Source organism: Rattus rattus, chromosome 4, assembly GCF_011064425.1.
Source record: "Rattus rattus isolate New Zealand chromosome 4, Rrattus_CSIRO_v1, whole genome shotgun sequence".
NCBI classification, from domain to species: Eukaryota; Metazoa; Chordata; class Mammalia; order Rodentia; family Muridae; genus Rattus; species Rattus rattus.
Window position 1 is genome coordinate 175,697,325 of NC_046157.1, and position 12,067 is coordinate 175,709,391.

General features: G+C 45.3%; 1 protein-coding gene across 1 annotated transcript in view; it reads right to left on the reverse strand.

The window, feature by feature from the left end:
- Positions 1-12,067, reverse strand: part of Rab31 (RAB31, member RAS oncogene family) — a 129,012-nt gene that overhangs the window by 61,335 nt on the left and 55,610 nt on the right. The window contains exon 3 of the mRNA XM_032901720.1: positions 7,790-7,871. Within this exon, the coding sequence (XP_032757611.1) occupies positions 7,790-7,871 (82 nt within the window). The remainder of the gene's footprint in view (positions 1-7,789; positions 7,872-12,067) is intronic.

Consider the following 12,067-nt stretch of genomic DNA (forward strand, 5'->3'; position numbering starts at 1 on the left):
GGAGGAGGAGGCAGTGAGGGAGGTGACAGAAGGAGGAGAAGAGGAAGAGGTAAACCAGGGCTAGGGAAACTAACATTGAGTATCTAATGTAGTTTCTTTCCATAAAGACAGAAATGTTCTATAAAAAAAACAAACAAAAAACAAAAATAAAAAACTGACTGCAGTAACAGTTACATAATTCTGAATACTACAGGTCCCACGGAACTCGACATCCTTGACAGATGAAATGTGAGCTAGACCTTGATGAAGCTGAGTTTTGGAAAAAGAAGGAAGATGAGTAATATTCTGCATACCAATAAGGGACAAAGAAGCAAAGGCAGACACGGGCACGCTCCGTTACTGTGGCTTCTAACCACCGAGACAGTAGCGGGGCTTACCCAGACAGTATGAAAGCCAGTTCCGCCCGTCCCAGGGCGGCTACCCCACTGGGTTCTTTTTCTAGACTATTCCCTGTAGGAGGCAGAGAAAGCCCTGCGTCGAGTGAACGTGTGCCACTCACGTGACCACGTCAATGACCCCACGAGGAACGCCAAAGCTTTCTCCCAGAGTGAGACGGAAATGGGAAAGCCTTCTCATCAGTCCCCTGTGTGAAAGTTAACAGTCTGCAGAAAGCGTCCACCTTAGCTTCTCCACCGGGCTGAAGACTGCTCCTACCAAGACTAGCTAAGCATGTCTCCTCCATCCACCTGTGCTGGCCCACCTGCGTACCACGAGATCCGCTTCCTGGTCCAACCTTGTCCAGCTAGCAATAACCCTGCCCCCACCCTGTTCAATTCTAAATAACAAACATACTGTGTTTATGGAGCACCCAGTCAACCCATGTGGGGCTGTTTATTTGCCTATATGTCTGTCTGTCTGTCTTTTCTTCCTTCCCTCATCACCCCAGTCAGGTCCAAGGGTCCAAGTCCCTGGAGGCCATGCATGGATGACTGTGGCAGACCCTAACCCAGGAAGTAGTGTCCTCGAAGGGCTAAGGGCAGCCCAATGTGTGTGTGTGTGTGTGTGTGTGTGTGTGTGTGTATTAAAGATTTATTTATTTAGTATATATAAGTACACCACAGCTGTCTTCAGACACACCAGGCAAGGGCATCGACTCTCATTACAGAGGTTGTGAGCCACCGTGTGGTTGTTGGGAATTGAACTCAGGACCTCTGGAAGAGCAGTCAGTGCTCTTAACTGCTAAGTCATCTCCAGCAAGAAGACCCATTTTTTTTTTTTTTTTTTTTTTTTTTTTTGTTTTTTTGTTTTTTTTGGAGCTGGGGCCGAACCCAGGGCCTTGCGCTTCCTAGGCAAGCGCTCTACCACTGAGCTAAATCCCCAACCCCAAGAAGACCCATTTTCAAAACTGAAGTGTAACCGTGGTGTGGCTGCTGGTGCCTGCGGTCCTAGCATTTAAAATCAGCTGAGGCAGAAGTCTCACCACGAGTTTGAAGCTGGACTGGCCCAGGGGGGGCTACAGAGTGAGACTCTCTCAAAAAGCGAAAAAGCTGGGGAAGCTGGAACTTGCTGAGAGATGGCTCAGTAGTTAAGAGCGCTGGCTGCTCTTAGAGAGGACCTAGGTTCGATTCCCAGCACGCACACTAGGCAATTCACAACCATCTATAATTCCATCTCCGAAGGATATGACCCCCTCACTTGGTCTCTCTGGACACCTATTCCAGCCAGCAGGGACTACACTCATGTGTTCTGGATCCAAGTGTAGTACTGAGCGTTTAGAGAATGGTTCTCAACCAGTGGGCCATGACTCCTGTAAGACAACTGGTAACATCAGATATTTGCATTACGATTCATAACAGTAGCAGAATTACAGTTGTGACGTAGCCATGAAGACAGTTAGGTTATGGTTGAGGGAATCACCACAACGTGAGGAACTGTATAAAGGGTTGCACCTTTCGGGAGGTTGAGAATCACTGGTTTAAAGCAGGGGGATTTTAAAGGCAAAACCCACATCCTGGTACCCCAGTTGACAGCTGCAGGGGAGGCTTTGCACAATCAAGCAGTTTAACAGAAACCTCGATAAACTAGCTGGGGCACCTTGGCCTCAGGTTCCTGGAGTAGAACTGGGCAATTTTCCACAGGATTTCCCATCAAGGAGATCAAATTCTAGTCAAACCTAAAATGACCTCAACAAGAAACAAGGAACCATTTTGCCCTACCACACCAGCACTCACGGGCCCGTACCCATACGCAGACACACACCAGCACACAAAAAATAAAGGTTTGAAATCTTAAAAATAATCGTGAACTTTAAACTTACAGGAAAATTGCAAACAGTTCACTAGACGAGGCTGGCCACAGCATGGGGGAGCCAGCAAAGGCCACGGTGGAAAGAGAAGGCCTCTTCCGCCCGCACAGCTCTCACTAAGGAAAGCCCATGTGGGGTGAGGGAGGATTTGATAACCCAGTGAGAGGAGTTGTGAGTCGAACATGGATTCCAGAAAAAGCAAACATGAAGTCAGGGGTGGTATTTTAATCTTCTGCAGGGGTTCTGCCTCTGTGGGGATTCTCTTCCTGGTGTTTGTTGGAGGGCCAACATCACCCAACTTATTCAGACATCTCTCTGCAGAATTTCTTTACACATGATCTAGGAAGTTCCGCCCAGAGGTGTCCTGTTTAAAAAAATTACATCTGTGGCTGGAGAGACGGCTCAGCGGTTAAGAGCATTGACTGCTCTTCCTAGAGGTTCTGAGTTCAAATCTCAGCAACTACATGGTGGCTGCTCACAACCATGTAAAATGAGATCTGATGCCCTCTTCTGGTGTGTCTGAAGACAGCTACAGTGTATTTATATATAATAAATACATCTTTAAAAAAGGAAAGAAAGAGAGAGAGAAAGAAAGGAAGGAAGGAAGGAAGGGATCTTCTTTTTTTTTTTTTTTTTTTTTTTTTTTTGTTCTTTTTTTCGGAGCTGGGGACCCAACCCAGGGCCTTGCGCTTCCAGGCAAGCGCTCTACCACTGAGCTAAATCCCCAACCCGGAAGGATCTTCTTAAATTGTCTGGCTGACCTTGAATGCCTTAACTCTTGAAATTGTTTAACCTCTTGCCTCAGCCTCCTGAGAAACTGGGATTACAAACCTGGCTTTCTTATAGTGTTACTAAGCTTGTTCCTTCTGGAATTTTCCATTTTTAGTGTTCTGTTAATTAAGAAAAAAAAATATACCAAGGAGCCAGAGGGGTGGCTCAGCGGTTAAGGAAACTGGCTGCTCTTGTAGCTTCAGGTTGAGTGAAGAAAGCATGACTTTTCAACCCAGAAGCAAATGAGGCTTGTGCTCGGTGAGGAAAATAACTTGCAGAGTCCGTGAATTTGTGCCACAAATATTAGAGACTTGGTGCTGGAAGGCAAGCATACCGTGCATGCGAGGCAGAACCTGGTACACTCGCCTCCCAGGTGAGCAGTGAATCAGTAACACAGGGAGCCTCACCCCTGCCAACACTGAAACCTGATGCTCTACCGCTACAATGTTGCCCCAAAGACATTGCCCGTTTAAATTTCTGAAAGGACAGCGGCAAGTTTCTAAAAAGATGGGGTGGGGTGGGATGGGGAGGATAATAAAATCAACGGGACTCCAACAATTAATGAAACAGAATAGGCACAGGCAGCAGTCAGGAATGTATTTTTAGCTTTTCCAGAAGGTGAGATCATCACAACCACAATGAAAGTCAGCAACAAGTCGCAGAGACAATTGAAAAGCTGGACAGACTTGAGACTCCATCAAAGGACGCCAGATGATGCCAGCCCAGGAATAAGCGAGTCGGGCCACTGAGGGGAAACAAGACTGGTGCCCGTGAGACGCCGTAGCTGGTGGCCTCACACTCTCATCTATTCTAAAAAACAGTCACCTGAAATCCTAGCCAAAATGGAACCCTTCTTCTCGGACCAGAAGCGTAAAGGTGAGTATCCCCACCACACAGTGCTCTTAAGAGGTGTGAATGTAGGGTTGGCGGTGGCTCAGCCAATCATAATAATATACACATGCACATAGGTGCACACACATATATCTGTGACTATTGTCAGCCGTGTCCACAAACCATAGCAGTCAAACGTTAAAAAGACAGTGCCAGCCGTAGAAATCACGGGGTGAGTGACTTTGTTTTCAACTGTACAGTTTCTACTAGGAAAGCAACATGAGAAGAAAACACAGGTCCCAGATCGTTCAATCAGATCGCAGCCATGTGGCTGTGAGAGCGTACTTAACCTCTCGGTGGCTCAATGATTGTCTGTGAGGGCAAGCACAGGGAGCTCACAGGGAAGGGAGAGGGGTGACCATGTACAGGGCACTCAGGGCAGCCTGTGAACACTGAGGTCACAAGAAAGATCAGTGGGCGGCCGGACGCAGCACTGTTACTCCCTTGGATGTGGCCAGTGACCTGTCAACCTGACTGATCATCCTTCATAAAAGAAAGTTTCCAGGCCAAGGCATGGGAGCAGTAAAATGCAGTCCAGTTTCTACAGCAACCGAGAGACAAAACAAACAAGCAAGTAAAACACAGCCAATCAACTTCAAAGAAGCTCAGGTAAGTACAGAAGGGAGACCACCCTCTAAGCACACTTTTCTCTGTGAATGTGTTACCTAGATTTGAAAACCAGAGGCCGTAGCTGACTGGCAGCTTAGAGAAGGGCCCCAGACCCTTTATAAGAATTTAGCAGAAGAACAACAAAGACATTTCCATGAGATTAGCATTTGTAGGACAGGAAATTATCCAATTCTTAAAACATTCTTTAAAATGCTTTAACCTAAAAATGCTGGAACTCTGGTTTTAAAGAGAGGAGTTCTGTAAGACGAAAACACGAGCATTTATAAGAATCAGATAACGAGAGCTGGAGAGACGGTTCAGTGGTTAAGAGCACTGACTCCTATTCCACAGGTCCTGAGTTCAAATCCCAGCAACCACATGGTGGCTCACAACCATCTGTAATGACATCTGATGCCCTCTTCTGGTGTCTGAAAACAGCAACAGTGTACTCATATAGAAAAATAAATAAATCTTAAAAAATACTCAAGAATCAGATAATGAGAGTCAAGGATTATTCTTCCATTGAGAGAAAGACAAGAAACTGAAGGCTTTCAGAGACAAACAAGATCATTTAAGTGAGTTGAATAGTATATTATAAGTTTTCCTGGTTAGTTTCTGGTCAACTTGAAACAAGCCAGAGTCATCTGGGAAACGGGAACTTCAGCTGAGAAAACTCTCCCACCAGATCAGGCTATGGGAGCACTTTCTTGATTAATGATCTATTTGGGAGGGCCCAGCCCACTATGGGCGGCACTGCCCATAGGCCAGCTTCTGGGTTGTATTAGAAAGCAGGCTGAACATCCAATCTCCCCACCCAGACAGATTCTTCACATGTTCTAGTGCAGTGAGTCTACCTGACCCTTCTGACCCCTCCAGATCCAGCCAAGTCCCACATCTAGTGCCCTAACTTGGCCTGGCCTCACTGCCCTCATCACAATCAATCTTTAGACCAGGCCCCTCTCATACCACATCCAGCATCCCCTCACCCTAGGCAGATCGACCCACACACACAGGGTCTGACCCAGGATGCGCATCTACCACTCCAGCCTAACCCTCTAGCCACCCAGTCTTATCCCATCTAAGCCAGCCTCTAAGCCAACCAGCCCACACATCCTCTGTCCCAACCTTCTCTGTCCACATCAGATGGAGAGCCAACAAGAAGAATTCCACATGCCCAGATCTCGTCAAAAAAAATTTACAAACATGAAAGACTAAGCCAGTATCTCCCGCTCCCTCTGCAACCTATAAATGTCTAAGAAAATACTGAAATATTTGCCGGTGAGAATAACTTAGATGAACTCCAGAACACAGAGTTAAAAAGAACAATCATAAACCCCATCAAAGGACTCAGAGAACTTAAAGACGACGTAAAGAAACAGCTCGATAAAATTAAGAAGAACTTAAGGAGAATAAATAAATGCCCAAGTGATGCCCAAGGAAACACACACACACACACACACACACACACACACACACACACACACAAAAGCTGAGGAAAATTACACAGAAAATTCAGGCACCTAGCAACAGCAACCTAGCAACAGCTTACGTCATCACTTGCCGCCAGATGTGAGCCAGGCACGTAAAAGGGACAGCTCGGCTACCCTAGCTCCCTCTCTCTACATCTTCTTTCAGGACTTGAGAATGGAATTCAATAGAGATAGAAACACCGAAGAGGACTGACGCTGAAATGAAGATGGAATTAAAAGATCCAGTAACTCAACTCGGAGACTCAAAGGAAAGCCTTGCAGGCAGATGAAAAAGTAGAAGATCTGAACCAAATAAGCAAGAAACGTGAAGAAAAAAAAATTAGAGTCACAGAAAAGGAATGTTCCACGGGATGTCATGCGAAAAAACAAACCTTCAAATTATAGGCATAGATGACGAACAAGAATCCCAACTCGATGGCATAGACCAAGCATCGTGTTTTATAATGTGGTATAATGTGGGGGCTGGGGACACCTCAGAGGGTCTAAGGTGTCCCCCTAAATACAATACATTTCAAAAACATGGCCCAGAGGCTTCCGAGCTGGGACTGATCTGAAAGCCTCCTCTCTGAGGACTAGCGTTCATGACATCAGAAGATGTCGTGCGAGCTCCCAAGGAAGTGAAGCAACCAACAGGCCAGCTCAGCTAAGACGCCCAGGGACCACAGCAGCCAGCGTAGTGCGGTAACTCTACGGGTGGCACACACACCTTGTCAGTAGCCAGTCGCTCTCTGATGGGACCGAAGACGCACGCGAGAAGAGGGAAACCAAGCCTTGTCCCGGAAACCTAGCCAAGGACCCAGGGCTAGAGAAGTCATGGATCGTGGGGGAGAGCCTATATCGTCAAAGCCTGGGCTTGAGGATCCAAGGCTTTCCTGAGACCCTGGTGCATGGGGAAGGAAAACAGTTCCCTCTCTGAAACCAGGAACATTTTGGGCAGAGCTGGGGCAAGGGCCATGAGGGGGCTTAGGCTTCAGATCCTGAGAACCCAATTCTTCTCACATTACGGGGCTATGGCTGCTGTGTGCGCTCCGTATGCAATGCTCTTGAGATGCCTGTGTTCCCCTGTATAACACTGTTCGCTAAGCTTCTTGCTGACTTTGTGCCACTGTGTGATAGTTTCTGCTGATTTTGCCCTTTTTTTTTGTTGTTGTTGTTGTTGTTCGTTTTTTTGTTTTTTGGGGTTTTTTTGTTGGTTTGTTTTTTGTTTTTTGCTTTTGTTTTTGTTTTTGTTTTACTCCAGAAAGTTGTATATAAGATACTAGACTTCCTAATAAGCTTGCTTATAAGAGCTGCAAGTTTATTCACGATTTCCTTATCCCAAACTTTCTTTATCTTCTCATCTCCTGGCCACCTCCCACTTAGGAACCTGTCATTGAAGAAATTCCTAGCTACAGTTTTGATATTTGTTTTCATACCCTCCGGTAAGTGTAGTCCTCACCCCTCATCAACAAACAGATGGAGGCCACTACAGAAAAACTACACAGTCAACGAAAATGCAGACGCTGTATTTTTATGTAAAGCAATTCTGGTTACAATAACAACTTCTCTAAAGGCCATGCTTATTCAAATTTAAGTGAAGAGCAAAGTTTTGTCTAAAATAACCTATTTGCTTCCTATGTCTTGGCATATATCTCCTTTCAAATGGTGAAATAAACGTTTCATATATGTGAAATATAATATGATATAATAAATATATTAAATATATAAATATATATTTTAAATTCTGATATTCTGATGCTGGCTCCATTTTGTCTCTAGGAAACCAGAAGTAGCATGTACTCACCCGCTCCTGACCAGCGGTGTCCCAGATGAGGAATTTGTGAAGTTCATTTCCACAAGGCACAGTTTTGGTCATGAAAGATGCCCTGAAAAAGAGAGTCAACCGCCCTGCATCATCAAAACTCCAGAGACGGAGGAGTTTCAATTCCTGTTATTATATTTCAAGCGGGCTCTAAGCACTCTTATCCCTAAACAAGCAGTAATGAGAGTTAGACTACTGCAAATGAAAAGTCTGTATTTTATATAATTTAGCTGAAGTTTCAAAACAAAGAGAATTTAGGGGCGGGGTGTCTGATGCTGTCCTGTACCCCAATTGGTTCTAGGTCTCTCAATAAAGACGTCATGGGCCAATTGCTGGGTGGAAGGCGGGACTTCCGGGTCCCTGGAAGAAAAGCGAGGGACCCAAGGGAGAAGGCGAGAGTTCTTCTTTCAGAGAGAGAAAAGCCAAGCAGCCACGTGAGATCTTGGGAGGAGCAGGTGGAGAGATAAGAATATTGATAAGGGCACACTTTTCCAGGCAGGAGATTACAGTAGCGCCCAGCAATTGTGTCAGAAGACAAGTTGAAAATGAGCAACCCATGTGCGTGTCCTTTATCTGTGGATTCACGAGAAGCTGGGTGGTGGCTGGTAGTGCATCCTGTTCCCGGAGCAAAGGTGGGGTAGTAAAAGCTTAATGCACCATGTGTGGATTGGAGGGATGGCTCAGAGGTTGAGAGCACTGAGTGCTCTTGCAGAAAGCCTGAGTTTGGTTCCCAGCGTTCATTCACAGGGCAGCTCACAGCCATCTTTAACTTCTGTTCTAGCAGATCCAGTACCTTCTTCTGGCTTCCTCAGGCACTGCACACACGTGTTTCACATAGGTCCATGTAAACAAAACACTCATACCCATAAACTAAATAAACATACTAAAAGAAAATGCATGCAGAAACTGATTCAATTGTCCTAGAATAATATTCTCTGGATATCAGGGAAATGTTGAATGTCTAGCCTTAGATATTAAAACCTTATTATTAAAACAAGGATGAGAAAAAAATGTCTTTTCACTTTAAGATTAAGACTTTGACTTCGAAACAGCATAAAGAGAAAGCTGTCTTAACATATTCCCATTCCCTAGACTAACATTCAATTCCAGCAGCAAGTAATGGGAGAATAGATCTAAATCTCAACCTGTCTGCATCAATGTAGGGATGGTCTCAGGGTTGTAGCTATGATGGAGCACCATGACCAAAGCAAGTCAGAGACAGAGGGTTTACTGGCTTACATTTCCACATCACTGTTCATCATCAAAGGAAGTCAGGACTGGAACTCAAACAGGACAGGAACTTGGAAGCAGGAGCTGATGCAGAGGCCATGGAGGGGTGCTGCTTACTGGCTTGCTCCCCATGGCTTGCACAATGGCCTGGGCCCTCCCACATCAATCACTAACTAAGAAAATGCCCTAGAGTCTTGCCTACAGTTCTATCTTCTGGAGCAATGTTCTCAATTGAGGTTCTCTCCTCTGAGATGACTTTAGCCTGTGTCAAGTTGGCACAGAACTAACTGTCCAGCAGAGAGATAAATAACAAAACACATGCATGTTTCTATCACAGTGGAAGGACTTCAAGGCACCAGTAAATCAGAAAACACTGGCTATCCTTTTTCTTTTTTTACCTATTTTCTTTGAATAAACACTTATTTTCTTTGTGCTCATAAAACCAAATACATAGAATATTTAATAGCCTAAAATATCTCATTCATGAACAACACCACCAACAAAAACAAACAAAATAAGACCGGAGAGATGGCTCAGTAATTAAGAGCACTGACTGCTCTCCCAGGGGTCCTGAGTTCAATTCCCAACAACCACATGGTGGATCACAACCATCTGTAATGGGATCAGATGCCCTCTTCTGGTGTGTCTAGAGACAACTACTATATATATATATATATATAAATGCACTGTGAATCTTGTAAATTTCAGGAGCATCCTGGGTCATCTGAGTTTCATTTTCTTCCTGAGACTTCTGGGTTTCCCTTCCTTTCTGAGTTGCGTGAACCTCCCTCCTGCCTCCAGGAGTGATGTTTGAAACTGAGCGAACTGTCTAATCAGCAGAGTGTAATGAGAATGGGGACGGGAAGGCCTTCTCACAGACCACACATGGACAGTTAGATAACCTTCGTTTGGCATATGTATCAAAGTGTAGCCTATTTGATTTTTAAGAATTAATGCTGCACATGGTGGCACATGCCTGTTATATTAGCATTCAAGAGGTTAAGACAGGAGGATTGGCCACAGGGGTTGTTCAAAGCTGTCCTGGGTTATATAGTACAACTGACTCAGACAAAAAGTAAATAAATGAAAATTAAAATTAAAAAAATAATACTAAGGGGACAGGGAGGTATAGCTCAGTGGTAGAGCAGGTGATTAGCAATTACATTTGAGACCTTGGATTCAACCTTAGCAGTCACTCCACAAATAGAAGGAAGGAAGGAAGGAGAGAGGGAGGGAGGGAGGGAGGGAGGGAGGGAGGAAGGAAACAGAAAAGAGGATAATTAAGGCTATAGAAATAGTTATACAAGGCCGTAGCATCCACCATGGGATGCTGAATAGACTAATAACACAGTGTGTGCTACCAAGCCTGAAACCCTGAGTTTGACCCTCAGGGCCCACAGGATGAAAGGAGAGAATCAACTCCTTCAAGTTGTCCTCTGACTTTCCACATGTGCACCATGGAATATGTGCAAACGTCACCCTCCCCCATAAATACTCTTTTGTAATAAAATGAAGCAAGATTCACAAGATAGCAGCTGCTGTGGAGAAGAAACACCTACTCACAGAACTGCCGCATACATGGTCATGGGTGCAGGCCATGCAGGGAACTCTGGGATGCAGCTTTCCTGCCTGGGCATAGCCATTGCATAGCTGCCTTCGGATCACCCCTGCTCCGTAATCTGTGAGTCACTGAGGTGACGTGGGTTAATGCTTCTAATGAGAGGTGATGTCCTTGTACAACTGTGATTCTGATAGGAAGACCTGGGTAGGCTTTGAGGACAGACTAGCTTGGTTGTCATCTGTCTGTCTGTCTGGTTGGCTTCGGGGGTGCAAATCCATGCTATACAAGCACTTATACTACTGAGGCCACACGCCCGACTCTGCCAGGCTTGATCTGAGTCAGGTCTGCAGCTCTGTGTCTACCTGTGTGCTCTGACCCAGGGAAACCATCGAAATTAACTCTCGGGTCAGGGACTTTGAACTGAAACGTCCACAGGATCAGGCAGGTAAGGCAATCCAGCAAGGCAGATGAGGTGTGCCTTCTCTGTTCGGGCATGAGCGCTCCATCCCTAGGGCTTCCCAAACAGCCTATAAATAACAGTCATAGTGAGTCATCGGATTCTCTGAGCTTGAGACTTGGTTACCCCGTAGCACATACTTGTCTGGCTGGCTAGGCTGGTGGCCATGCCCCCTCTGCTCCACATCCATGGATCTCTCGATTCTCCAAAACTGGCTGTGGTAGACAGAGACCTAAGGGAGCACTGGAACGCACCTTCAGGGGTGTCTACCAGGGCACTTCCAGAGACTATTAGATCACGAGGGCTCTGACGTGATGAATAGATTGATCTTACGAAGCGTTTATCATATGATGACGTTATTGAAAAGTAAGAAGAGGGTCTAGGTAGAAGAAGTGACTCGCAAAGGGCATGTCCTTAGATGCTCTGTCTTGTCCTAGCATCTTCCTGTCCTCTCCTTTTCCTGTTTCTTGATCCCTACAAGGGGAGCAACAGCTCACCTCTACTCTATGCTCCTGCTGCCACGGTGTTCTGTCCAAACATATACAGCCAAGCAGCCATGGATTGATTCCTCTGCAACTGTGAGCCAATATAAACTCTTCCTTTTTTTTTTTTTTTTTAAGATTTATTTATGTATTATATGTAAGTACACTGTAGCTGTCTCCAGACACCAGAAGAGGGCGCCAGATCTCATTACAGATGGCTGTGAGCCACCATGTGGGTGCTGGGAATTGAACTCAGGATCTCTGGAAGAGCAGTCAGTGTCCTTAACCACTGAGCCATCTCTCCAGCCCTCTCGTCTTTTTTTTTTTTTTTTTTTTTTTTTTTTTTTTTTTGGAGCTGGGGACTGAGCTACCACTGAGCTAAATCCCCAACCCCTCTCTCTTCCTTTTTTAAAGTTGTCTTGTATTTGATGACTGCAGTAAGGAAAGTAACTGATATATTGCCTTAAAAATTTGAAAGCACCATAAAGGCTGAGCAAAACAAACATGGGGCCAGGTTTCTGGTTCATTGG